The sequence below is a fragment of the Cyprinus carpio genome, chromosome A8 (assembly GCF_018340385.1).
Source record: "Cyprinus carpio isolate SPL01 chromosome A8, ASM1834038v1, whole genome shotgun sequence".
Classification (NCBI taxonomy): domain Eukaryota; kingdom Metazoa; phylum Chordata; class Actinopteri; order Cypriniformes; family Cyprinidae; genus Cyprinus; species Cyprinus carpio.
Genome location: NC_056579.1, coordinates 4075131 through 4102533, shown reverse-complemented (window position 1 = coordinate 4102533; position 27403 = coordinate 4075131). Strand labels below are relative to the sequence as shown.

General features: G+C 38.0%; 4 protein-coding genes across 6 annotated transcripts; 3 read left to right on the top strand and 1 right to left on the bottom strand.

Annotated features, from left to right (window-relative positions):
• On the top strand, nucleotides 1–6872 carry LOC109111612 (WD repeat-containing protein 13). The gene is made up of 10 exons (XM_019124570.2): nucleotides 1–103; nucleotides 1241–1319; nucleotides 1428–1659; nucleotides 1974–2083; nucleotides 2292–2422; nucleotides 3436–3743; nucleotides 5390–5570; nucleotides 5679–5820; nucleotides 5900–6018; nucleotides 6258–6872. Exons 2-10 carry the CDS (start codon nucleotides 1279–1281, stop codon nucleotides 6440–6442), a joined length of 1449 nt encoding a protein of 482 aa, XP_018980115.1. The 5' UTR covers nucleotides 1–103; nucleotides 1241–1278; the 3' UTR covers nucleotides 6443–6872.
• Nucleotides 6873–7575: 703 nt separating this feature from the next.
• On the top strand, nucleotides 7576–11786 carry LOC109111613 (ankyrin repeat and SOCS box protein 6-like). 2 transcript variants are annotated; one of them, XM_042761663.1, is made up of 8 exons: nucleotides 7622–7636; nucleotides 7725–7786; nucleotides 8188–8300; nucleotides 8376–8548; nucleotides 8638–8744; nucleotides 9792–9900; nucleotides 9993–10079; nucleotides 10932–11786. In XM_042761663.1, exons 3-8 carry the CDS (start codon nucleotides 8200–8202, stop codon nucleotides 11639–11641), a joined length of 1287 nt encoding a protein of 428 aa, XP_042617597.1. In that variant the 5' UTR covers nucleotides 7622–7636; nucleotides 7725–7786; nucleotides 8188–8199; the 3' UTR covers nucleotides 11642–11786. The 2 variants fall into 2 exon arrangements, with proteins under 2 accessions (XP_042617596.1, XP_042617597.1); XM_042761662.1 differs by lacking the exon at nucleotides 7725–7786 and having other exon boundaries at nucleotides 7576–7636.
• Nucleotides 11787–15357: 3571 nt separating this feature from the next.
• On the top strand, nucleotides 15358–18346 carry neflb (neurofilament light chain b). Of its 2 annotated transcripts, XM_042761661.1 has the most exons (5): nucleotides 15358–16508; nucleotides 16762–16886; nucleotides 17075–17108; nucleotides 17196–17382; nucleotides 17702–18346. In XM_042761661.1, exons 1-5 carry the CDS (start codon nucleotides 15483–15485, stop codon nucleotides 17926–17928), a joined length of 1599 nt encoding a protein of 532 aa, XP_042617595.1. In that variant the 5' UTR covers nucleotides 15358–15482; the 3' UTR covers nucleotides 17929–18346. The 2 variants fall into 2 exon arrangements, with proteins under 2 accessions (XP_042617595.1, XP_042617594.1); XM_042761660.1 differs by having other exon boundaries at nucleotides 15362–16508; nucleotides 17075–17382.
• Nucleotides 18347–20584: 2238 nt separating this feature from the next.
• On the bottom strand, nucleotides 20585–24109 carry LOC109078532 (neurofilament medium polypeptide-like). Its single transcript, XM_042761659.1, has 3 exons — nucleotides 22966–24109; nucleotides 22174–22298; nucleotides 20585–22099 (listed from the first exon to the last, which is right to left on the bottom strand). Exons 1-3 carry the CDS (start codon nucleotides 24016–24018, stop codon nucleotides 21091–21093), a joined length of 2187 nt encoding a protein of 728 aa, XP_042617593.1. The 5' UTR covers nucleotides 24019–24109; the 3' UTR covers nucleotides 20585–21090.
• Between the last annotated feature and the right edge of the window lie 3294 nt (nucleotides 24110–27403).

Sequence of the window (27403 nt, the reverse complement as noted above, 5' to 3'; positions counted from 1 at the left end):
GCTGCGGTGACGTCACTACGCAGATCAGCTGTTGGAAGGGTGGGTCGGTCACGTGATCACGCCAGTCCCTCCAGACAGCATGAACCGGTGAGAGTCTCGCACGGTAGGTATCTTTTAAATACAAAAGTATTCATTACATTAAGTTTCTGTAAATTAAACCCTTTTAGAAAGTGATATCAGCGAGATATTATGTCCACAGGGTGACTGACATGAGTTTTGGGGGATTGTGAATCGGTGTGTAACGGCTGTTGTTGTTAGCGTCCCTGCTAACTGGGCTAATGCGTCAAAACATGGATTTTAAAATAAACTATTTGTTTATGCTGTGCATAAATATGAATCATTTTGTTATTATATATTTCTTATAAAAGCTGTGTTTACGTTACTCATGTTGCATTATGATAGTGTGTTGGATGTTTGTACTATTTGTACATTAAACTGGATTAATAAGCGTTTTTGTTTATTTGTTTACAAAATATGTTTTAGGACTGTTAATTTGTGCATTTAAGGTATTAATGAAATACATTTAACTTTTTTTTTGTAATAAATGTAGTTATTAGATTCTGCTTTCCAAAGAAATCAAGACATTAATAGCTATTATTTTATATTTTTCTCAATTATATATATATATATATATAAATATATATATATATATATATATATATAATTATATATATATATATATATAAATAATAATAATAATTATAATAATTTTACAAACGTTGTTAAGTTAATTAAACGTAAATATTTCCAGATAACATTTTAACATTTTGTTTTAGTCAAATTACAATGCAAAAGCCAAATATTTAACTTTGGCAAACATTTTTTATTTACTTTACTCTTAATAATATAACAAAGAATAGTTTCCTTATACTATATAAATGGATTTTTACACATAAAATATGCAGCTGCCTTTACATTTATAAATAAATATTCATATTTATTATATTTAGAATCTCTCATAAGCGAATCATCGTATTTGGGTGTCCGTAGCATCAAAACATTTGAACACTTTTAAATTACATTGTTAATTGAATGTATTGTTTATATTTAGGATTGCTTGTGTTATTTTGTCCCTCATGTAATCTTTTTAACAACAATTATGTAAAGAATACTTGTATCATATCTCAACTGAACTGAACGCCACAAATACACAAATAATGCTTCAATACCTTTAGTAGTTATTTATATATATATAGAGAGAGAGAGAGATTTTTATTTTTTTATTTAATTTCTATAACAGGTTTGTGTCTCCTGCCTCTCTCTGTGTTTGTGGATCTCATGGCTGCTGTTTGGCAGCAGGTGCTGGCAGTGGACGCAAGGTGTGTGCAAGATTGTCATTGCAATGGGACTCCATGTATATATATATAGATAGATATGTGTGATGCCTAATCATAATATTATTCTCTATTTTCTGTCTTGATCCTCAGGTACAATGCTTACCGCACACCTACGTTCCCCCAGTTCCGCACGCAGTACATCCGCCGGCGCAGCCAGCTGCTCCGTGAGAATGCCAAGTGTGGTTTTGAGCCGGGGCTGCGCAGACAGTATCTGCGTCTGCGCAGTCAGTTGCTCGCGCTGCGTTACGGGCCTCTGTCAGAGCAGAGCAGCTTCAGAGCCAGCAGTGTGCGCAGCTCCCGCACCACACTGGATCGCATGGAGGTTAGGTGCATTCAGAAACAGAGAAAAGGGCTAGAGAAATGCAAATAAGGAGATCCGGGTTGAAATAAACCCTAGAAAAAAACACACAGACAGAGGGCAAGATAGAACATCTGTATAGTCCTTGATATAAATAGCAATCCAGATCCAGGTCATTGTGCGTCGTGTGAGAGCTGCAGTGCATGTAGATTGCGAACTCTTGTGTGCATGATGGGCTTTATGTTGATGTAGTGCTAAACTTTAAAATCATCCTTCATTACTGCCTGCTTTCCTCTTTTCTTGGTCTTTTTTTATCCTCTTTTCTGTCTTTGAATCAGGACTTCGAGGAGGATCCCAGGGCTCAGGGTGCCAGAGGCCACCGGAGGTCAGTAAGCCGTGGTTCATACCAACTGCAAGCCCAGATGAACAGGGCAGTGTATGATGAAAGGTGAAGTCCACTAACTTTTTCATCTGACAAATGTTTGCAGAATGCAAAATGCTATGAAATGCATATTATTTTGTGACAATGCTTAAGCAAAACAGGCACCCCAGAATTTATTAGAAACAAGTTTTGGATTTCATTAAGCAAATATGTTGCAGGGTGTTATTACTGTGTACCAGTATGAATAATTCTCTGGTTCTGTTTCGTGTGCCAGGCCTCCAGGTAGCCTGGTGCCCACGTCAGTGGCAGAGGCCAGTCGAGCGATGGCAGGTGACACCACCCTGAGTGAGAACTACGCCTTTGCTGGAATGCACCACATCTTTGACCAGCATGTTGACTCAGCTGGTGAGTGAGCTGCTAAGATGACCAACAAAAATCACTCTAGTCTATACCAATTTTTTTTTATTGATGGGCAGTACCTTAGAGAGCAGGGTGAAACAATGTCAATACAAAGCCTATGTCATTTTAAAATAGTAAGCAACAAATGCTGCATGCCACAGATTTATCAACATTATACTTACTAAATTAGAAATAAAGCATAATGAAGCAGTATGAAAAAACATTTGAACTTGATGACAAATACATAAAATAAACAGGTTTTTACTATAGACAGCAACTTCTTGATTCTGTAATCTCAGGGCTTGATGCTTGCTTTTTTCCCAAGAAACAGAAAGCTCCTAAGTTGAAAAATTTAAGAGTGCATTATAAAAAAAATTATAAAAAGTTTTGAAAATGTGTCATTACACAATCTGCAGGGAGTTTCACACACACACATACACACACACACACACACGCACACACACACACACACACACACACACACACACACACACACACACATACACACACACACACACACGCACACATACACACATGCTCATAAATACATTTAACATCTATTTTAGTTGCAAATGTGAGTGAAAAGCTTTACACTGTTGAGACCTGAATCCTATTATAACACACACACATATTTATATATGTACACAGTGCTGCTTGAAAAGTTTGTGAACCCTTTATTTATATATATATATGTGTATATATAATTTTTTTAAAAAACAATTTTCCTCAATAAATGTCCTGATACTTATTGGCCAAACAGAAAAAAAAGCAGTGACTTGATGGCCATTTCTTCTTCTTTTTTTTTAATATTGTTTAATTAAAATTGTTGTTTAATTTGAACATCTGTTAATTCACAGATCTGATACTTGTGTTTTTGATAATGTTTGCTGTGAAGTTGCATTACCTCTAAGCCTGCTTCAGTGCTTGCACGTAAATGTTTGAAGGTAGCATCTGTCAGTCCTGGGCTGGACTGTTGTTTTGTCCTCTCATTTTAACCTTTCACTATTTAATCTCTTTAGTTCCTCGATTGCAGTTTGCCAATGATGATAAACACCTCCTCGCCGGCTGCTCGTTGGATGGGACATTGTCAATCATGACGTTGTCCCCGCCTCCACCAGCTGTAAAGGTGACACTAAAGGGCCATGCTGGTCCCGTGACCGACTTCGCCTGGTCGCTCAGCAATGACATCATTGTGTCCACGTCAAAAGATGGCACTCTGCGAATCTGGAACACAGAGGATGGACGCTGTATCCGAGAGGTGGCCGATCCAGAGGGCAGTGAGCTGCTGTGCTGCACTTTTCAGCCCATGAACAACAACCTGACTGTGGTGAGTCCAGATGCCAGACTTTTGTTTCCTTTGTATACTACCATTTAAAAGTTTGGGCTCAGGAAGAATTTAAAATATTTTTGAAGGAAGTCTTGTATACTCTTGTTTAATCAAAATATGGTAAAAACAGTGAGTGAAATATTATTACAATCTATACTTTCTTTCTGTTAAACTGTAATTTATTTCTGTGATGCACAGCTGTATTTTCAGCATCATTACTCCAGTCTTCAGTGTCACATGATCTTCAGAAATCATTTTATTATGCTGATTTTCTGCTCAAGAAACTAAATTTCTTATTATTTTCATGTGTTGAAAAAAGTTGAGCTTCTTAACAGTTTTGTAGAAACCAAAATGCAGTATTCTTTGGTGAATATAAAGTTAGAATGGGATTATTCAAGGTGACAGAAGTCTTGTGGGAATATGGATATGTTTATGCTGATGAAACACTGCAGACTGCAGTAAAAAACACCATCAGCCCTTTCAGTAATCCTATTAGGGTGTGAAATTAACATGCAACACTAGCCAAAAAGAGTATTTTGTGTGCAGTGGTGGGTAATGTTACTTACCTACAAACCACTGTGGTGTAAAACATCTCTGAATGACATTTGACAAGAAATGCAATTAATGGGTTGATTATATCTCTTGTATTTTCTTTTTTTATGTGGCTCTCAAAGCAATTTTGTCTTATACGTGAACACTCCAGCTAAACCCAGACAATCTCAGGAGGTGCTATGAGTTTGTATTAATTATAGCATGCGTTTGGTTTTAGGGTTACTTGATTACCCACGCATCATTTTTAGAAAAACTGTGATAAAATGTGAATCAAGAATGATGCATTAGGCTTTTAAGGAAGGTTTATTTATTCCTCTCTCAATCATCATTGTATTGTATTGCATTAAATATTTTGAAACTACAGAACTTTGATAATAAAACTAAGCATTTAAAAATCATGTTGCTGACACATATTGTTGGGACATATAGAGTGTCTATATTTCTATGCTTTTTTTGTAATTATTTCTCTATAATTTTCTCATTGATTTACATTAAAATCAGAATGCCATCTTACTTTTTGGCCATATAATTAAATATCATATATAAAAATATAATAACTAAATATAATAAATTATCATAATGGATTTGGACTGCTGAAAAAAAAAACATTATCCTCAAGTATGAGCTCCATGTTCTCACTATATCATGCTACATGAGTCATAAAAGCCTGATGCATTAAATATGATACTCAACAAAAACAAAAAAAGATTTGTTTTAGATTATGTCTAAGCTGTTCCAGATGGCTTAAATATTAAATATTTAAAACTGTCAATATAAAAAATGTCAGGCTTTGCAACAGAAATTCATTGTACTTCTGAAGAAAATATTTATATGATATTCTCTCACTCACTGGCATCAGCCATCTAAAATATTGCCTTTTATACAATGCTGCATCATAAACAAGCAGCTTTAACCAAGACCAAAAAGACAGCTCCTAAGTTGTTTAATTTTCTATACAACAGTTATTTTATATATTTAAATTTCGAAAATAAAATCTTTTAATATCACATTTTCGACCCTGAATCTCATCTACTGTGTGAAGATGTTGCTGTGAAGTATTTTCTGTTGTTATGATGCATCAGATCTGTCCCTAGGTGGGCAACAGTAAACACCACCTGCAGGTGGTGAACATCTCCACTGGGAAGAAAGTGAAAGGAGGCTCCAGCAAACTCACCGGTCGAGTGCTTTCTCTCTCGTTTGATGCTCCGGGGAGAATCCTGTGGGCCGGGGATGACAGGGGAAGCATTTTCTCCTTCCTCTTTGACATGGCCACAGGTACAAAGATATTTACCTGCAAAAAAACAGGTGGAAGTTCTGGAAATGTAGATGCGAGTACGGTTGATATATTGGTGTTTATGTAAAGCTGATGTTCTTCTTCCACAGGAAAGCTAACCAAAGCTAAGAGACTGGTGGTGCACGAGGGCAGCTCTATCTCTAGTATCACTGCGCGCTCGTGGATCAGTCGAGAGGCACGGGATCCGTCGCTGCTCGTCAACGCCTGTGTCAACAAACTACTGCTCTACAGGTTAGAATGCACTCAATTCAGATTGTCACGTTCTCTTGACTGAGATGATTCTTGATGAGTGTGGGACTGGTGTTGACAGGGTCGTGGATAATGAGGGAACACTCCAGCTGAAGAGGAGTTTCCCCATTCAACACGGATCCCAGCCGCTGCACAGCATCTTCTGTCCTCTCATGTCCTTCAGACAGGGAGCCTGTGTTGGTAAGACCACAATCATCATATTACTGGCTATTTCTGTCTGATCTGTCAGAAGTCATTCTAATATGCTGATTTGCTGCTCAAGAAACATTCCTAATTATTGTCAATGTTGAAAACAAGTCGTGCAATGAATAGAAAGTTTGAAGAGTATCAATCAGTCTCCTGTTTGTGTGACTTGTTGCGAATCACTATGTTTTGGAGCAGAACCAAAGTAAGTGAATCCCGCTCTTTCCGTCTTGCAGTCACTGGCAGCGAGGATGCGTGCGTCTACTTTTTCGACGTCGAGCGCAACACTAAGGCCATCGTTAACAAGCTGCAGGGCCACAGCGGGCCCGTCCTGGACGTGAGCTTCAACTGCGACGAAAGCCTGCTGGCCTCCTCTGACGCCGCCGGCATGGTGATCATCTGGAGACGGGAGCAGAAGTAAACATGGCAACTCCAAGCTTTGGCTACGTTGGAAACCGCATCCACCGTGCAGGCTGGCTTGAATCATGTGCAATGAAACTACTACTGTAAATCTCAAGATGACTAGTGTTTTGACTGAGTATGAAAGAAACTTGTGTCTTATATTCGTTTTAGAGCTGATATTTCTGTTTTTATTGGTTTTGTGGGACGTGGCGCTTTGTTTGTGGAATTCATTAGCGCTTTGTGGTCATAAATGTGCAGCTTAAGAGGGGAGACATTAATATAATTCTTTGTTCTTTTTGTGCATTGTGTGTCTTAGTGAGTGTGTGTGTGAGAGTGAGAATGCTGAGGCAGTGTGTCACTGAAGTTGCGTACGCTTGCACAATAACACTACTGTATTTATGCCTTGTTCAACTCAATAAATATAATCACACTAGCTGAATTAAGCTACATTTGGTCTTCCTGGTTTCCTTATTTTTTATTATTATTATTTTTTTTAAATGGCAACCTCTAGTGCATATTATCAGACAGCAAAGAATATTGCAGGACTCACTTGACGGTGAAACGTGGTTTTGGTCTGTCCAATATTTAATGTCATGGGACACAGTTCATTATCAGGACAAACTCTTGAGGACTTGTTTATAAGATGGACACAGAAAAATTTTCAAAAGTACATTTAAAAAAAAACGTATAGAAATTTATGTGCTAAACTTTGTTCTATAATTGTGTTTTATTGTATTTTGTATTGTGTTCTACTATATTTCTAATGTATAGTATTTGCCATGAAATAGTCTGTGAAGCTGATGTGGTAATAAACTTAAATTAAACTGAACCAGACAACAAAGATAGCAACTTGTGTGTAGATGTTTCACTTCTGAAGATCGAAGCATGTGTTTAATGAAAACCTAGTTATATTTCAAATATGAATATGAATATGCCCCCTCAAGTGAAGAATTTTATTGATCTTTACCCTGTGTTGATACAAGTTGTAATATTTATTTAATATATTTTAAGTATTTTATAATTATGATTTTTACGTAGAATATTATTATAATTTATTTTTTTAATGTAAAGGCTTTTATTTTGAAATTAACATCAATGATTCGTAATCCCACGTTTATTCGTGTGCTTTTATTTTGAAAAGAAAAAAATAATCACGAGTCACAACCGTTACTTTTGTAACATGTGGGAGGAACTACTTCCGGTTCTACAGTGGGTAAGCTAAAAGAATAACAAACATAAGAATGAAAATCAGATTTTTAAGTATATTTATGTTTAAATAATAATAATAATAATTCCTGGAGACTCTGGGAGCTATGATCAGGTATGAATCATAGAGCAAGCAGCAGACAGCTAACGTTAGCAGGCAAGTCAAGATCCCTCTACATAAAACAACAACCAAAAAATGAATAAATCTGCTTTATAGGTTTATTTTCTACTAATTTGGATGTTATAATTTTTAAAGACATCTTCTAAGGTGTTAAATGAATGCATATTTTCATGGATGTGAATATAGCTGTCTTTTGGTGTGCATTATTTAAAAACTTCAAGAGGATTGAGTATTTGTTTCTCATTTAATCATAGCCTTACTATATATTTATACATTACTATATACTTTAATTGCTGCATAAGAATTTCTAACATGTTTAATTGGCACAAACAGACTTATCTGTGTTGTATATAATTGTGTAATATTGTGTATGTTATGTTTTGCTGAATGACAGAATGATTTGTGTGTGATTGACATGAATCTGTTCTGTTGTACAGCGTGAAGAGATCATGCCTTTCCTGCACGGCTTCAGGAGGATCGTGTACGAGTACCAGCCGCTGGTGGATGCTGTGATGGGTGTCCTGGGAATAGAAGGAGAAGACCAGCACAGGTCAGCTGCGTTTGAAAGATGAGCAGGTGACGAGAGAATTCTATGAGCTGGGTTTTGATATCCTGCATGTCACAGGCGAGATGATGAAGACGGCGTGTCTGGGGCTCTGGTGGAGCTGCTGGACAGAGAGTCTCAGTCTCCCGTCTTCATGGAGGGCATCAGTTACTCTCTGTTTCGAGCGGCTGATCTCGGGGTGGTCAGCGCAGCACAGGTGCTTCTGCGTTACGGAGCGGATCTCAACTTTGAAGGTCTGTAGATGCTAAAGATGCTTTTTGGATTCTGATAAACCTCACTGTCATCAGGGAAATATAATCAGACTCTTTTCTTCTGGTTCCAGACCCTGTATCGTACTACAACCCCTTACACATTGCAGTGTTGAGAAACAAGCCAGACATGGTGCAGATGTTGATCTCTCACGGAGCTGAAATAGAAAAGAGAGACAGGGTGAGAATTTCTCTCTCTCTCTATAAAATTACCTGTTATAAACATGCATTTTATTTTTTTTATATTTATAGTATCTTTTATTTTTGCATGAATACAGACATTATATACATGTATATATATATACACTACCGTTCAAAAGTTTGGGATCAGTGAGACTTGTAATGTTTCTGAAAGAAGTCTCTTCTGCTCATCAAGGCTGCATTTATTTGATCAAAAATACAAAAAAAAAAAAATGTAATCTTTCAAAATATTATTAGAAAACAAAATAATGGTTTCTATTTAAATATCCTTTAAAATATAATTTATATCTGTGATGCAAAGCTGTATTTCCAGCATCATTACTGCAGTCTTCAGTGTCACATGATCTTCAGAAATCATTCTGATATACTGATTTATTATTAGAATTATCAATGTTGTGCTGCCAAATATTTTTTGGAAACTGTGATACTTTTTTTCAGGATTCTTTGATGAATAAAAAGTTCAAAAGAACAGCATTTATTCAAAATAGAGATCTTTTCTAACAATATAAATCTTTTCTATCACTTCTTATCAATTTAACACATCCTTGCTGAATGAAAGTTTTAATTTCTTTCAAAAAAAGAAAGAATAAAAATTTACTGTTCTCTATTTTAAATAAATGCTGTTCTTTTTAACTTTTTATTCATCAAAGAATCCTGAAAAAAAGTATCACAGTTTCCAAAAAATATTTGGCAGCACAACATTGATAATTCTAATAATAAATCATCATATTAGAATGATGTCTGAAGGATCATGTGACACTGAAGACTGGAGTCATGATGCTGGAAATACAGCTTTGCATCACAGATATAAATTATATTTTAAAGGATATTTAAATAGAAACCATTATTTTATATTCTAATAACATTTTCAAGATAACAGTTTTTTTTTTTCTGTATTTTTGATCAAATAAATGCAGCCTTGATGAGCAGAAGAGACTTCTTTAAAAAACATTACAAGTCTTACTGATCTCAAATTTTTGAACGGTAGTGTTTATATATAATTATTATTTTTTTGTCTCTGCAATAGATTCATGAAAGCAGTCCTCTTGATTTGGCCGGTGAGGAGGAGGATAAGTTGCCGTGTCTGCGTGTGCTTCTGGATTTGGGTGCTGATGTGAATGCAAAAGACAAGAATGGTATTTTTGCTGAATTATCTAACCAAATAGATTGTTTGTGGTTTCCTTTTTATACATGAATCTAACTCTCTGTTTATTGTACCTGCTTGCAGGAAAAACTGCACTGCTTCATGCTCTGGCCAGCAGTGATGGACTCACAGTCAATAATTTGGACAATATACAGCTGCTTCTAGAAAGAGGTGCTTCACTGTGAATATAAAACATCAGCTCTGACATTACTAGACAGCAATCTTATTCAGGAATTTAATTAATGGATGTTTTATAAATTGTTTCAACATGGAAGGATGTATAATTTCTTTCAAATATTAAACTAAAAGTTTTTAAATAGTTGTTATTGTGATGTTGATAATTGTATAATTTATAATATATATTCTTACAATTACTATGTATTATACTGTATACCATATATATCATATTAGAAAATGATTATATATTGTTGGTCATATTTGACCCCAAACCGAAATAATATATAAAAATTTAATTAAATAATATACAATATTATTAATAAAAAAAATAATATATATATATATATATATATATAAATTTTATTAATTATATTGTATATTATTTAATTATATTTTTATATATTATTTTGTAGTGCTGTCAAATCGATTAATCGCGATTTATCACATCCAAAATAATATATGTGTGTGTAAATATATACATGTATATGTGTATTTATATATACATACATATAAATATACACAGTACACACACATATATTACATATGAAACTTTTATTTTGGATTTAAATTAATCGTGATTAATCGATTTGACAGCACTAATATATTCATATAAAATACATTATATTTTAATATAAAGTGTTATAAATCATATATATAATTATATTTAAATAGATTACACACACACACACACATATATATATAGTAATTATTTAATAATTTTTTATTTTTTTAACAGCCATCTTTTTTTTACATTTTAATTTTTTTTTTTTTTTTTAAAGCATTTAAGAATATTTTTTTTATTGCTTGTTGTAGATGCTATCGTTGTGTTTTTGTAATCCCATGCAGGTGCAGATGTGAACACCGTCACACATGATGGCGAGACCCCCATGTCTTCCCTCACGTTCCTGGTGAAGGAGGCTCTGGACAGCAGCGCGGAGGACGCGAAGGAGATCGGGAACTTCTGTACCCGCGTGGCACATCTTCTGATCAGCCACGGCGCCGATCCCAGCTGCTGCTTGAACGCTACCGACGCTGAAGTGTGGGAACATTCTCTCACCTACATCAGTCTGGAGAACTACGACCTGCTGTTTCCCCTGACCGCCCTTCTCCTCCAGCACGGCGCTTCCTTCGTCTGCTCTCACCACAGCGCCTCCTACTGGACAGGTCAACAGCTGATATTCACACGTCTCGCAGAAGCTCTCCGGGAAGCTTTAGATGCTGCCGAGGCGGCTGATGTTTTAGCTAAAGCTGAAGTGCTGTTGGATCTGGCCAGAATCTGCTGTCCGTTCATTCCTCCCCTCTTCCCCCGCTCCGTGCTGGATCAGATCTCGACCTGTCAGCCCCTGCTGGAGCTCTACAGCAGACTAGAGGAGCAAGAGAGGCAGCCGCTGCCACTGAGATGTGTTTGCAGGAGACTCATCCGCCTCTGTCTGCGGCCCTGGCCCTTCGAGGAGAAGGTGAAAGCCCTGCCACTGCCAGACCGACTGAAGGACTCGCTGCTCCCAGAGAACAGAGCCGGCTGGGACAGATTCAAACCTCGACCTTCTCAACGCTGACAGACACGATTTATGTGTGTGCTTGTGAATAGAGCCCTTAATGATCACTGCATTTATTAAAACTCAGATAAAAATGACTCGGTGCCTGCCTCTTTTGATCAGCATGCAGAAAGATCATTTTCCTGATGATCTGAGAGGGAGAAATTCATTTAAAAAAACATTTAAATAAGTGTTATAAATGTCACACCAATGGTGATATATGTGGTGTTTTCAGTGTATTACACATTACCAGGTGATTTTCTGTTCATTTTGTAACTTTTCTGTATATCTTTCAGTTTGAAAATTTATTGTTTACAGTTAAGTCTTTAATATCATGTACAGCTTCACTTCCGTATGTGCACTGAATCATTTTGGTGCATGTTTATTTTTAAGCTAATTTGGAGTCGCTGATTAGAATCAGCCTCCATAATCATTTATGTGATGTACTTAATGTGCCTTAAGAAGATCAACTTTGTAGTTGGAGCATTGAAGAAATGTTTGAATCTCTTCGGTGTATATCGTGTAAATATAGTTTTGCTTTGTTGGATGTCTTCAAAATCTCACGGCTGTCTGTTGTGGGTTAATCTTGGTTTTCAAGTTTCTATTCATAGACTGGAATTAAATACCACAGATTTCATCCTGGTATTCTGTGGTATAACACTATTTCTATAGTTTATTTATACGGTGTCTGAGTGCATGATAAAATATAGGCGTATGAATCTTTTGAATGTTCACCAGATTCATTCAGTGACTTGTTGCAGGTCACAGTTGATTCTCAACTTATTTTGCTCCAGAGCCAAGTGGCGAAAATTTTTATAAGAGTTTTAAATAAACTAATTTCTTTTCATTTCGTCTTCTGCTCTTCCCCTGCATCTGCTTCTAGGCTGTAGAATACATCAGACAAAATCCTGATGGCCAGAAGGTCGTAAAACCACATAATAAAGGGGAAAATGTAGTAAATCCATTAAAGTGTCAGGGTTTTGTTTGTGTGTGTGTGTGTGTGTGTGTGTATCAATCATATATTATTGTTGGTTGGTTTGATCTGTAGTTTTCAAGGTTCCTCAAATGTGACTTAGGTGATTATTTCACAATTCCTCGGACCATCACTAGAAACAAGCATTTACTTGTTTTAGCTGCAGTTTGCTGAGATCTCTAAGGCCTGTGCAGCTAAATACACACAGTTGAAAAGACTTTTCCTCACACCGATTCCATTTTAAGATAGCAAACATTAAAATATATTGCAGATTTTACGTCTCAGTGCTAGAAACAGTTTAAAGCCAATGAGAACTGGTAGGAAGCGTCTTGGAGATGTTGCCACAGTTCTGGATTTAGTCCGTTCTTACGGAATTGCTGGAAATGGAAAATCAGTCTCTGTGCAGAAGTTCATTCTAGACTGGGCTGAAGGACAAGCCAATCAGGATGCAGATTTCATGTTTGTGATTCCATTTCGAGAGCTGAACTTGATCAAAGATCACCAGTACAGTCTTCAGAGAGTTCTGGTGGACTTTCATCCTGTACGTCAGGATCTAGACTAGTGTAACAGGTCATGTAACTAAAGAGGGTTTTACTATCGTTTAGTGTCACCTGCTGTAATCTCACAGATCAGTGTTGTGAGATTGTGGCGTCAGCTCTATAATCATTAATCTCACCCCTCAGAGAGCTGGACCTGAGTAACAATGACCTGCAGGATGCTGGTGTGAAGCTCCTCTGTGCTGGACTGAGGTGAGTAATACCTGGAGTATGCTTTGTCTTTCTGTCTGCTATTATGCCTGTGTGGACTGCTTTATGATATTTCACTTGACCTGCAGAGGACAGCACTGAGTTGTGTTATCTTAACACTCGCAATTAACTTCTGAACTTCTTCTTTGATTTATGGCCGTTTTCCATCTTCTTCTAGTACTTTTCAAAAACAATAAGCTCTTCAGAATGTTTGATACAGCTCTGTTGTCTACATATTGTGAAAGAACGGTCAAATTCACACACTTATGCATTATGCAAATATGTTACATTGTGACTGATGGGAGACGGGCAGCCGTATCCTGATCATCCGGAGAGATCTGAGCACCAGAAGCAGGTTCTGTGTAAAGCTGAATGGAGTTGGGGGCTTATGTTGAGTAACATATAAAGGAAATAAAGGAAAGAAAAGAGAGAGTGACTGTAGGTTTGGGAGAAATGAGATGTCCTGGAGTCTTTTCTGTACTCCTGATGGATATAGTGCCTGGCACGATAACAAGAAAACAGATGCAAATTTCCTGTCAAAACCCTCAAACAGAGTAGCGGTGTATCTGGACAGGCTGGCCGGCACTGTGTCCTTCTACAGTGTTTCTGACACACACACACACACACACACACACACACACACACACACACACACATATATACGTTCAAAACCATGTTCACTGAACCACTCTACGCTGGGTTTGCAGTTTATGGTTCAGTGTTTCTGTCAGTGGTGAAAAACCTCCTATAATTACCAAAAGTAACTAATTTAGTAATTACGAAATTGTAGCACTTTATTTCTTTTACTGCTGCAATGCACAGGTTCAGCAAATATTATTTAATAGAAAGTTCATATTTTATAAACTTGTATGTTCAGATTGTGAGGGCGGTTAATCCTTATGATTGTGTGACAGTGGCCAAAAAAAAAAAAAAAAAAAAAAAAAAAAAAAAAATTTTTTTTTTAAAGAAACCAATACTTTTATTCATCAAGGATGCATTCAATTGACCAAAATTGACTTTAAAAACAATTTCCATTTTAAATAAATGCTGGTCTCTTGAACTTTCCATTCATCAAAGAATTCTGGGGGAAAAAACTGTTTTCATAGTACAAAATAGCAGAGTAGAAAATCAGCATATTAGAATGATTTCTGAAGCATTATGTGACACTGAAGACTGGAGTAATGATGCTGAAAAATCAGCTTTGAATCACAGGATTGTATATGTACTGTATATGTACAGTATGTATGTATATATGTATATCATAAAATATGTAATATGACATTCAATATGGTGGAATATGACCTGCCTGCTAAATAAAATAACCAATCATGAATTGAAGTCATCAAGTCTCATGGAATAGATAGAATAAACTCCTGTTGCCATAGAAACAGTCAGTGTCCTGACAGGCATATTTAGGACCACACTTGCACATTGGCTGGACCAACCTGAAATATAAGCTTTTTTAAATGATATTTGGACACAAGAAATGTAATTTATGCAACAGTTATATTTCAGATTTTGTTGCTGAAATATGTTATTTAAATTTTATAAGAGATTATAAAACATTATTTAAAATAAAATTAAAATTTTATTCGGCTTAAAGTCCTCATTCACTGTATTTTTCAGATTTGCTTTTATCTTTATATAATTTTTAGCTTTATTAATTTATGCACAGTAAAATATAATTAGTTTTAATTCAAGGTCTTTGGGGATTTAAGACGGTTAAAAAGCAAATTTCTTGATTTAATAACACTTGAATATGTTTCTGGTCAGATTGAGCTTACAAATACAATACATATGTTCAATAAACTAGTTTTTAAACATCAGCGTTGTCTTCTGCCTGCTGCATCTGACCTGTTTTTCAAGCTCTTGAAATCTTCGTCCTCATTATCCTTTTTGCTGTGCTCACCTTCTCATTCTTGCATTGCCAATCCATTTCTGTAATTTGCCCATCCACTCCCCAAGAACCCAACCCAGCCCGAACAGAAGGTAATCGATTCATGCTGCCAGTAAAAAGCTCTGCGTCAGTCTCGCTGCCTGCTATAAAAAGCCCAGCCAGTGCTGCTGCATCCTCACAGATCTCTCTCCACAGCAGCAGCAGCACTGCGGAAACCGTCTCTGCTCTCGTCTCTCTTCAACAAACATGAGCTCCTTGAGTTACAACCCCTATCTCCCATCTGTGCAGCGGAGGAGGGTGATGGTGCACAGCAGGACGCCCTTCAGCGGAGGAAGTACTCGCTCTCGCTCCGTCTATTCGACATATTCATCTCCGTCCCGTGCTTCGGTACTGTCCTCCTCAGCAGGTCTGCAGTTTTCTGCTGCATCACCAAATCTGGACCTGAGCCAGGCCTCTCAGCTGAGCTCAGAGTTCAAAACAGTGCGGACGCAGGAAAGGGCCCAACTTCAGGACCTTAATGACCGCTTTGCTGGCTTCATTGAGCACGTACATGGCCTGGAGCTCAAGAACCGTTCCCTGGAAGCAGAGCTGCTCTTGCTGCGCCAGAGGCACTGCGAACCCTCCCGTCTCAGGGGGCTGTATGAGCAAGAGGCGAGGGAACTCCGTGCAGCGGTAGACGAGGCCCGTAGGGAGCACCAAGCGGCTCAAGAAAGGAGGGACCAACTGGAAGAGGCGCTCAAGGGCTTGCAGAGTCGTTATGAAGGAGAAGTCCTGGCCCGAGAGGAAGCAGAAAGACAGATGGTGGATGCCAGGATGGGGGCAGACGATGCGGCGTTGGCCCGCGCTGAGCTTGAAAAAAGGGCTGATACTCTGCTGGATGAGCTGGCTTTCCTCAAGAGGCTCCACGAAAGCGAAATCGGCGAACTCCAAACCCAGATGCAATACAGCGCCCAGATGTCCGTTGAGATGGAAGTGGCCAAACCGGACCTCTCGGCAGCTCTCCTCGAAATCCGAGGTCAGTATGAGCGCATGGCGCAGCAGAACATCCAGGCTGCAGAGGAGTGGTTCCATGGAAAGGTGAGCACCATGCAGGGTGACACGGCCAAACACACGGAGAACATCCGCACCGCTAAAGACGAGGCTGGGGAGTACCGTCGCCTGCTAAAAGCGCGGGACCTGGAGATCGAAGCATGCCAGGGCTTGAACCAAGCACTTGAGCGACAACTGCAAGAGGTCGAGGAGAGACAGAGCACAGAGATCACCGCCCTACAGGTCAGAACGATAACTACATGTACGATACACATTTATGAATTTGGCAGATGCTTATATCCAAAGTGGTTTACACAGTACACATTTGATCAGTTCTTGTTTTTCCTGGGAACTGAACCCACAGCCTTGGCATTGTTAGTGTTACGCTCTACTGTTTCAGCTACAGGAAGGCTTAATACTGCAATACTTCTCTACATCTGCACTGTTGTATACAAAAATCTAAACTTTTGTCTTTAAATACTTCCTGTCTGGACAGGATACCATCGGTGACATGGAGAATGAGCTAAGGACCATGAAAAATGAAATGGCCCGTTACCTCAAAGAATATCAGGACCTTCTCAATGTGAAAATGGCCTTGGACATTGAGATAGCTGCTTACAGGTGAGTAACATCAATTTTGTAGTAGAAGATTTGTTGCAATTAAGATGTATAGCCTATATAACCAAGGCCATAAAAAAATCAGAAAACTGGTCAATCAGTAAGGGTTTTACATTTATTACATTTGATCCCCCCAAAACTTGAGTATTTCTTTACATCCTTCAATATAAATTCTGTTTACATTCCAACAGGAAGCTTCTAGAAGGAGAAGAAACACGCTTCAACGTGGGCGGGATTGGCGGTATCTCTAGTGTGTTTTCTCCCTCCATCGCTGCTACTCCTTCTTTCGGTCGTCCCGTGTTCTCTGTTCAGGCCAGTCGGACCTCTGGCGCCCCCTACCTTCTGGGAACCAGACTGATGAGCTACTCTGCCACACCAGGTGAGATCTTTGAAGCCAGCAAGGCGCAGGAGGCTGGGGCAAGTCCAGAGGAGGAAGAGGAGGAGGAAGAGGGTGAGAAGGAGGAGGAGGAAGAAGAAAAAGAGGCAGAAGAAGAAGAGGGTGAAAATCATTTGTTTATATATAAATATATATATTATAGTATACAGTTTATTTTAAATTTAATTTGCTGTTAATTTATTATTGTATATTGGTGCATATAATTTTTTTTTTTTTTAACAAAAACATTTCCATTAATTTTTTCCCTTCTATGTATTTTTTTTATGTTTCTCTTCATTTAGTGAGAAAAGTTGATTATAACTAGATTTTTTTTTTTTTTTTTTTTTTATGTATTTAACGTCATCAAAATGCTAAATATAATTTTTGTAGCACCCAGCCCTACTGCAGTGGTGACATTTGTATCCTCTTGTCTCTTTTACAGGTGAAGAGGGAGGAGAGGACGAAGGTGAGGATGAAGGAAAACAGGAAGAGGAAGAAGGAAAAGAAGCAGAGGAAGCAGAAGAGGAAGGAGGAGAGGGTGAAGAAGGTGATCAAGAAGAAGGTGAAGGTGAAGAAGAGAAGGATGATGCTGGAAAGGAAGAGGAGAAAAAGAAAGGAGGAGAGGAGAAAGAGAGTAAAGATGAGAAAGCCAAGCCGAAAGAGAAGTAAACACTTCGAACCAAACCCCCTGGTGCTATCTGGAGGTGATCAAACCTTGTGCATTTATCTCACGTATGACAACTTCACTGTGTCCTGCTACTCGATTTCAGTTTCAGTTCAAATTACAAGCAAACCATAATGTACACAAACGAGAATAAGAAATGCAACCACAGAGATCGGCCAAAGCCAGAGTAGATTATGCACGAACACATGCTTTACACTTGCGCTTGGCAGGAAAGTTGGTGTTTGTTTGATTGTCGTGTTATTTATTGAAATGCAAATCATTTTCTTTGAGCATTGTGTCAGTATGCCTTCAGCATTAATCAACTGCCTATGATAACAAAAGTGTGCTTAGTATTCAAAATGCCTTAGACCAGATCCTCAAAGAAAGGCTCATCGCCTACCAATAAAAACCTCCTTAACTTGATGCATTACTCTGTTGTTGTTTTTCTGCTTATGCTACCTGTGCAGTGTAAACTGTATTTTATAGTATTATGTGACATAAAACTAATTAAGTTATGTGGCATGCAGCATAATTCATCGAGTAGTGTCTAGTATCTAGCGTCTAGTATCTTAGAAGATGGTTACTTTGTATTTTTGTCAAATTGTGTGTAAGGTTGGAGCTCATTTATTAAAGGAATAGGTCACCAAAACTTGAAAATTTACAAAAATTTACTCACCCTCAGGCCATCCAAGATATAGATGTGTTTGCTTCTTCATCTGAACAGATTTGCAGAAATGTAGCATTACATCACTTGCTCACTAATGCTTTCTCTGCAGTGAATCTGCAGTGCCGGAAATGAAAGGTTGAGCACAATGCATTGTGGGATACGGTATCCCACACAGTGTGCTCTGTTGTTTGCTGCACATTTGAGGTAATCCATGAATTAAAGGCATACAGAAAATGTGCATACTGCACACATAATAGTGCTAATAGTGCATAATAGTGCTATTCCAAGCACGGAATAAAGAAAGTTCTCAATCAGGGACACTACAACCCACTAAATCTGCTAGTATGCAGCCTTCAACTCCAGTACAGCGCTGTGCATTGATTATTTATTAATGACAGCTGTAATCAATATAATGCAAGAAACCTCAGAACTCAGCTGGAGTGATTCACTAGAGTGATGCCATGTGACAATTTTGTGCACATTCAGCACCTGAACAACAGCACAGAGCAGAATCCACAGAAACCACAGCTTTGGATTCCCCCATCTGTGCACCTATACATGAAGTGAGTGTTGCATATGGGTAAAAATCTGAGCTGTTATGTCTGAACGACCCTATTAGAGTTCATCCATGAGCTTTCACCATTATGCACTATAAGTGTGTCAGCCAAATGCACTGTCGCAGTAACCCATTGTGATCTGCACAAATCTGTATTGATTTAACGTTTGCATTGCAGAATTAGTGTTTTTAAGCATGCAAATCCAATTACTGCCCCCCTCAGCAACAAATTCAGTTACCTGATGATCCAGAGCACTTGGCTCAAGCTCTAACAAGCCATTGCAGCACATGTTCTCCATTATCCTAATTGAGAGCTATACACTTAGGTCTAGTAACACTAATGGAGAGGGATAGAGAGCAATCTCATTTGAGAAGAAAAATGTGATTAATATCCGTACTGTAATCAAATATTTGTGAGATTAGTCATGCGTCACCTTTTTGGTCTAGCTGTCATTCTTTGCATTTGCCCATATATAAAAAAGGAAGGTTTTATTGGCAACTATTAATCTTAGTTTACGTGTAAAGGACTTTTTTTTTTATTGTTGGATTAGCATTTTTTAATGGAAGCTTTGCCTTTTTAAAGTATAAATATTTTTATTTTTTTTTTTGTTAGGGGTGTATTTTATGTAAGCAGTAAGACACGCAATATTGTGAGTTGTGGGTTGCAGGTAACTTTGTGTGATAAAATATAAATGTTTAGGATTATGTGTGAACCTTTCAAGAGGAAATTACGTTGATTTTTGTGATATTCTTTGTGCTATTTGTTTCTTTTTTATTCAGTGAAATTAATACTTTTATTCAGCGATGATGCATTAAATTGATAAAAAAGTGACAATTAAGACATTTATAATGTTACAAATTTCAATTAAAATAAATGCATTTTTTTCAAAAAAAAAAAAATCTGGAAGTAAATGGCATTTATTTGTTTTTTTTTTAATTAATGTCTATATAGTTTTTAATATTTTTTATTTAATGGTTAGACAAAAAAGTTAAACAAAATAAATAAATGAATAAATAAGAAAGTTTGTCTTGGCAATAGCTGAAATAAAATGTTTTTTTTTTTTTATTTTATGTTTTTTCTGTTAACATTTATTTATTTCAAGTAATGGAAATGTTTTCGTAATGGTTTGAGTTATAACTGTAATAACTGATAAGAAATGTTTCTTGAGCAGCAAATCAGCATATCAGAATGATTTCCGAAGGATCATGTGACTGAAGACTGGTGTAATGATGCTGAAAATAAAGCTTTGCATCACAGGAATAAATTACATTTTAAAATATATTCAAATTGAAACACTTTAAATTGTATTTTACTGTATTTTTGACCTAATAAATTCTGCCTTGATGAGCTTAAGAGACATCGCTCAAAAACATTACAAAAATCGACCCCAAATTATGAAACAGCACAGCATAAATTCAAACACACTAGGAGTTTTGTAAGGACTTGATGAGCTTTTATTGATTGTGGTGATATTGCAAAGAGCAGCACCTTTAGCTTTCACAGTATTATTGTTAACAGCTGTTGTGTTTCATGTTAGCAGTCTGAGTCTTATCATTGAGTCAGTGCATTATATCTTAAGGCAAGAAGTATATTAGAAAGACATCATATCATTTTAAATAATGAAATGGAGTTTCAGCTCAAAGTGCGCCTGCGGATGATGATATTGTAGCACCATTGTTGCCAAACAACTGCTGAAGAACTTCTCTTATCGTTGAAGTCATTAGCAGCATAAACGTTCTTGCACTTTAATTCAAACGCGCTATAGTTTCTGTTTCAGACGCTTCGGCTCAGCATGGCTCAGTACATCCCTCCGGACCACACATGCAAGTCAATCATTAACACGCATGCAATTATTTTTGCTAGCTGCATCAAATGACATTTGCATCAAATAGAATTATTTCTAACAATTGATTAAATCTAATTCCCTTTCAAGGTCATTTCCATCAGTCTTTTCCTTTGATTTCCTTCTTTGCTTGGGGACTGACTTTCTCCACTTCTTGGGTGACTTTCTTTTTCTCCTGAGACTTTTCCTCTGATCTCTTCTCTTTCTCTGTGTCAGGTTTGCTCTCCTTCTCTCCATTGGTGATGGTTTCCACTGTTCTGGTTTGGAGCTCTTCTTTCGGACTGGCTTCTTCTTTGGCCGGGCTCGTCTGTTCTCCGTCGGGAACAACTTCTTCTTCTTTTTCTTGCTGCTTTTCTTCTACTGGGCTTTCTGGTTTCTCCTTTTCTGGTGATTTCTTCTCATCTTCTTCTGAATCACCTTTCTTGTCACTCTTCTCTGAATCAGCCTTCGTTTCCTCTCCTCCAGATTCGTCTTTCTTCTCTTCATCACCTTCGGATTTGGTCTCCTCTTTCTCATCATCTTTTTCATCAGCTTCTTCTTTCTCCTCATCATCTTTGGTTTCTTCTTTACTTTCTGCCACTTGTTCTTCACCACCCTCCTCCTCCTCCTCTTCCTTTCCTTCTGTCTCTTTCTCGCTGCCTGTTGGAGATTTATCACCACACAGTTCTGTCTCCTCAATCACTTCCACTTGTTGTTCCTCTTCCTCCTCATCTTCTTTCACTTCTTCTCCCTTTTCTGCTTCCTCTTCCCCTTCTTTCTCATCCTCTTCAGCAGCTTCTCCCTCTTCTGCTGTTTCTTCCTCATCTCCTCCTTCTGCCTCTTCCTCTTCTTCTCCTTCAGGAGCAGCAGAACTCACTTTGGCCTCACTGGTGGTGACAATCTCTTCCTCCTTTTCCTCCTCTTCACCCTCACCAGCTTCTTCTGCCACTTCTTTAGCCACCTCTGCCAGATCATCATCGAGGTCGCTCTCTCCTTTGGTCTCCACAATGATCTCCTCCACTATTTTATGTTTGACCTTCGAGATTTTAGGCTGGCTGTAAGCAAACGCAGGGCTTGAAAAACTTCCAGAGACGGTACGGAAGTGCGTCTCCTCACCCTCCAGCAGTTTCCTGCATTTGAGAGAGAAATTTATCTTTAATCAAATGAATGACATGCAAATAAGAAAAAAAGTGCACAACTGTACCTGTAAGCTGCTATTTCAGCATCCAGTGCCATCTTGACATTAAGCAGATCCTGGTATTCCCGAAGATGACGAGTCATTTCCCATTTTGTTCCCTTCAGATCATTTTCCATTTGGTGAATCATTTCCTGTTGAAGCAGATGCAATACATTTATTTACAACTTCATTCATAACTAAAATAATAATCTGTAAATTTTTGTTAAACAATTTTTAATAAACAACTACATTTCTAAAAGTTCTCATTTGGGTGTAAATGCTCTCTTGGTGTCCAATGAAGCACCCTACATCCGTTTTATGACTTGTTTAATAAATTCTAACAGATCTGGCTCAAATTAACCCAGCAGGCCACTGAAATGAAATCCTGCAGCGCTAGTAAAATCATATGTATGCGATCTGCTCGTTGCGCATGATTACGCACGCAGTGCGCAAACCACCTGTGAACTAATGGCTGCGTTTCAAAACCTCGTGTGCAGCATTTTTGGCCATTCTATGTTTTGCAGAACAGCCATGTGCCTTTAAATACAACCTAAGAACAAAACATTATCGTCATATCATGAAAAATGCGTAAACGCATCCGAAAGCATTATTTCAAGTGTTCATACTTACATTATACTAGTGCAGGATTTGATCATAAAAATCATTAAACAACGAGAGCACATTTGAATGCTTTAGAATTTAAATATATTTAATTTAATGATTCATTATTTTTATTTTATTTTAATAAAACTATAAATAAAATACATTATAATTATTCATTAGTTTAATATTTATACATTTAATATTGTATAAACTGACCTGATAACTAGCAACGTCGTTGTTGTGGCGGTCTTCGATATCATGCAGCTGCCTTTCCAAAGAATCTTTGGTGCCACGAAGAGCCTCCAGTTCAATGTTCTTGGCTTGGATCTGACGCCGGTAGTCTGCGATCTCGTCCCGTATGGACTTTATAGCATCCTTGTTGTGTTCCGCGGCGTCCGTCAGCGTGGCATAGCGGGACTTGAACACCTCTTCAGCCTGCTGGAGGTTCTTGGAGGAGAGCCCGTCCAGTTGCGCGCGGATCTCCCGGAGCGCGGAGGTGATGTCGGTCGTCTGGAGGTCCCTCATCTCCACCACCGGCACCTGCGCGGCTTGAAGCTGAGCTAGAAGCTCCCTGATCTCCTCCTCGTGGTTCTGCCGCAAGAAGTCCATTTCGTCCACGAGCGCCTGGACTTTCCTTTCCAACTCCAGCTTCATCAGAAGCGAGCCCTCTTTGCCTTTCTTCATTCCCCGGATAGCAGACTCCATTTGCTCTCTGAGCCTGGCTTCATCTTCGTAGCGCTCTCGGAGCCGCTGCAGATCCTCATCCATGTGGTCTGTTTCGAGCAGCATCTGCGCCCTCTCCTTGTGGAGTTGCTCCAGGGCGCAGCGCAGGTCTTGGAGCTCGCGGTCGTACGCGTCGCTCTGCAGGGACTGCGACAGGTTCTGCTGCTTTAGCGCTTGGATCTCAGCCTCCAGCTGCTTGTTTTGCTCCTCGAGGAAGCGAACCTTGTCGATGTAGCTGGCGAAGCGGTCGTTGAGCCCCTGGAGCTGCTCCTTCTCGTTACTGCGCACCTGATCTCCACTGAGCGCCGCGCTCAACTCGAACCCTTCCGGAGACGGGAGCAAGGCGGGGCTGTACGCAGCCCTGGATGCGGCCACATTTGTGGATCTTTTGAAAGACAGAGGACTGCTTTTAGTCCACGAGCGCATAGTGGAGGACTGCGGCCGAATAGTCCGAGTCTCCAGAGCCCTTCTGCGGGAGGAGGTCAGTATCATGTCCATGGTGAATGGTGCTTGTGAATAGGTGGTGTGGTGAGGGCAAGGATGCATTCTGTCCTGCTGTATTTATACGCCGGCTTACTTTGTCAGCGATGCATGAGCAGCACCCTCCCCTTAGAAAATCGATGAAGACTGAAGGAGGACTTTGGGTCGTTGGGATGTTCAGCAATTCACCTCAATGCCCCCAAATAGTCGAAATCTTTTCAAATTATATAAAAGGCAAAGTCAAGAGGCTGTGACTTTTTGCATCATTAAAAGCGACTCATGCATAACATGTTGTTTAGTGCACTTGCTGCATTTTATTTTTTCACTTGTTAAATCACTTATCCTATTGCAGCTATTGACTTTATACGCTCATTCTAGTTGGACTCTTCATCTACACGATTAAGCACGTGTATTGTCGAATGTTTGGATAAATTACGATTTTATAAGGTTTTTGGAAATGGCTGCATTTGTTTGATCAAAAATACAGTAAAATTGTGAAATATTGCTATCATTTAAAGAGCTGTTTTCTATTTGAATATATTTTAAAATGAAATTCCTGTGATGCAAAGCTGAATTTTCAGCATCATTACTCATTACATCATTACTCAGTCTTCAGTGTCACACGATCCTTCAGAAATCATTCTGATATGCTGCTCAAGAAACATTCTCTTAAATTATATCAAAATGCTGTTTTGAGTACAAAATATTTATTTGCTCCATCATTATTCTATAAAAAGAAATACATGATATATTTTCAGTTCTCATTCACAACATGCCTTTAGCCCGATTCTGAATTGGCTGAGTCCTTTGGAGCAAACCACCAAGTCAAATGCCTTGTGCACACTTTCCATGAATTTTGCTTTGGATTCATTATAAATGTCTTTCAATTTCAATTTCTACAGTGATTGAACAAAATATAACAGATACTTATCACAGGACAAACCACACAACACCAAAAAATAAAAAATCAAATCAATCAATCAATCAATCAATCAATCAATCAATCAATCAATCAAATAATTAACTGTGGAAGTCTTTTTTTGTATATGATATGTAATTTTAGATGCTTTAAATGATCACCATTTTTAAGAAACATTTCTGTTTTTAGTTTAAATAATCACGAGTGACAAATATATATTTTTTAATGTTCCATGTAGTCTGGATTAATGTGCAGTCATAATACTGAATGCACAAATGTAAAATAATTATAATTTTTAAAATAGATGAATAGATGAATATACAGATGAATAAAATGCCAGTATATACTGCAGTTCCATGAAGGTTAAAATGCCATCAAAGAAAGACCAAAAGATTTTTACAAAAGAGTTTGCTAAAAAGCAATGTAATATTTATAACCTCTGATTTACTTATATTAACATTTACCTCTTTAACTTATTACTTTTTATTAAAAATCTTTTGCTGTACTAGACACTGACACTCTTGAATCCGTGCACATGGCAAGACAAAGCAATCGGCCGTCAGCATGAACTGATGCATTGAGGATTTGGCCTCTGTTGTCAGGGAGGTTCAATAATGCAGCAAAGTTCCAAGGTTATAAGAAGTTTTCTAATTAATTTTACAGATCACATGGGAATATTTTTACTCCAATGTATAAAAAACCAAGAGCCATCCTAAAATAATAATTACATCTTCTTCATAAGGAAGGTCCCAGAGGATCAAAATGCTTCTTGAATACTAATGTGAGTGTATATTAAAAGAAGTATAGTAAGGTGAAAATCTTGAAGATGTTATGATATTTATATTATGATAATAATAAGGCTAACCCAATAAAACTGCAGTTTACCATACACTTAAATAATTTAACCAGATAATAGCCATGACGAGTAAAATCAGCACACATACTGGCAGCAGTAAGGCATGATGGGAAATACCGTACAGACATGTCAGGTTACGAGAAAGCAGAGGAACTTGATCAATACAAATGATAGGCTAGATAATCAATAGAAAATTTAAATCTGACAATGAAGAGAGGAACGTGGCCTGTTGCTAATGACAGTGATGCTCACATCCAGATTTACGTTCTTGGATAATGGAGCCATACATATAAATTCATATATAAATAAATCTAGTTAACATTAGATTTGTTTAGTTAAGTTGGATATTTAAGTTATGTCAACAAATTTTATGTTGCTATAACTAATTGCAGCAACATTTTACAGTGTATAAATAAATAAATATGCATGCATTAATAACTTTAAATATTCATGTTTGACCATTTTTTAAGTATAAATAGCCAATGAAGTCACTGAATTGATATGCAGCTTGTTATTCAGTTACATGCATAAGAAGCATAAAAATATAAAAGTGTTTAAAATAGCTTGTAGAATATATAGAATAGGCTAATATAGAATATACAGATAAATTATAAAATGTGGGACGTGGCTGCTTGAATATTGCACATATTATATTATGTATAATATGTTGAGCTAGCTGTTTGTGCATCATCTCTAGTATCTCATCCGTCTCATGTCCTGTTGATTTCGTGACAGGAAAGCCTGCCGCAGTGGAACACTAGACACTCGAATGTAATTGTAAGGCCCAACAAAGTTGCTTTTTACCGGTTATAAAATTGCACAGTCATGCTTTTGGGTCCTTAGACAGTGCGCCGCTGATGCTTCAACCCAGGCCACGAGCCAACAGCGGGCTGCAGAGATGCTGAGTCAGCGCCAGAGACACGCAGAGGAACACAACACAGCTCGATTACCGGAACAAACAAACGGGAATGTACGACAGATAGTACTACAAGATATGCGCTCGTGTGTTTGTGTGTGCTGGAACAGATAAATAAACGTTTTTCTACCCTGAGAAATATGGCATAGGCTACTGTCTCTAGTAATATGCTTGCATTTATTTCCGTCCCTGTTTGGTTTGCTCGCTAGGTGCTCGTGAGGATATAAAGACGTATTTGGACGACTGTTTGGAATGGTGGTTTGAGTTTTGCATTTCTCACTCAAGCCCAACGGAAGTCTTCTCACGGCCGTCAGCAGCATCTCGCTCGCGCTGGCTGACAGCACTGCTTTTCCTGCAGACTCACGCGCGCCCTTCCCTCGCATCTTCACTCGTTGCTGGGTGTAAATCACAAGCTCCGCCCCTCTGCAGCACAAGACTGATACACGAGGCATAAGTGAGGTCGATGTCTCATTTACTGAGCCTCAGCTCAGTGTCAGGGTGAAGGATGAGGCGAGGACTCAGCTGCAGGAAGTCTGGACTCTTTTATTAATAATAAAAAAGAACAAAATCGCTCCCATGTAAACAAGACATGTCATGATTGTCACTGTCACAAAACCAGAGTAAACTAGGCTATAGAGTGACAGAACCCTGACAGAACAGATAATATTACAAATATTTCCTCTGCAATGTTTTCATACTAAGCTAATGATATTTTATACCCCCAACACTCAGCACATTATTTAGTCTGTTTGATTTTCAT

What these genes read in the sequence shown, in the direction of transcription:
- LOC109111612 (XM_019124570.2), top strand. Translation starts at nt 1,279, where the DNA reads ATGGCTGCTGTTTGGCAGCAGGTGCTGGCAGTGGACGCAAG. An exon ending in AACAAACTACTGCTCTACAG is followed by an intron (nt 5,821 to 5,899) that starts GTTAGAATGCAC and finishes TGGTGTTGACAG; the next exon opens with GGTCGTGGATAATGAGGGAA. An exon ending in CAGACAGGGAGCCTGTGTTG is followed by an intron (nt 6,019 to 6,257) that starts GTAAGACCACAA and finishes TCCGTCTTGCAG; the next exon opens with TCACTGGCAGCGAGGATGCG.
- LOC109111613 (XM_042761662.1), top strand. Translation starts at nt 7,604, where the DNA reads ATGTGGGAGGAACTACTTCCGGTTCTACAGTGG. An exon ending in GAATGCAAAAGACAAGAATG is followed by an intron (nt 9,901 to 9,992) that starts GTATTTTTGCTG and finishes ACCTGCTTGCAG; the next exon opens with GAAAAACTGCACTGCTTCAT. An exon ending in ACAGCTGCTTCTAGAAAGAG is followed by an intron (nt 10,080 to 10,931) that starts GTGCTTCACTGT and finishes AATCCCATGCAG; the next exon opens with GTGCAGATGTGAACACCGTC.
- neflb (XM_042761660.1), top strand. Translation starts at nt 15,483, where the DNA reads ATGAGCTCCTTGAGTTACAACCCCTATCTCCCATCTGTGCAGCGGAGG. An exon ending in CAGAGATCACCGCCCTACAG is followed by an intron (nt 16,509 to 16,761) that starts GTCAGAACGATA and finishes CTGTCTGGACAG; the next exon opens with GATACCATCGGTGACATGGA. An exon ending in ATTGAGATAGCTGCTTACAG is followed by an intron (nt 16,887 to 17,074) that starts GTGAGTAACATC and finishes ACATTCCAACAG; the next exon opens with GAAGCTTCTAGAAGGAGAAG.
- LOC109078532 (XM_042761659.1), bottom strand. Translation starts at nt 24,018, where the DNA reads ATGCATCCTTGCCCTCACCACACCACCTATTCACAAGCACCATTCACC. An exon ending in ACGACGTTGCTAGTTATCAG is followed by an intron (nt 22,299 to 22,965) that starts GTCAGTTTATAC and finishes CTGCTTCAACAG; the next exon opens with GAAATGATTCACCAAATGGA. An exon ending in GCTGAAATAGCAGCTTACAG is followed by an intron (nt 22,100 to 22,173) that starts GTACAGTTGTGC and finishes TCTCAAATGCAG; the next exon opens with GAAACTGCTGGAGGGTGAGG.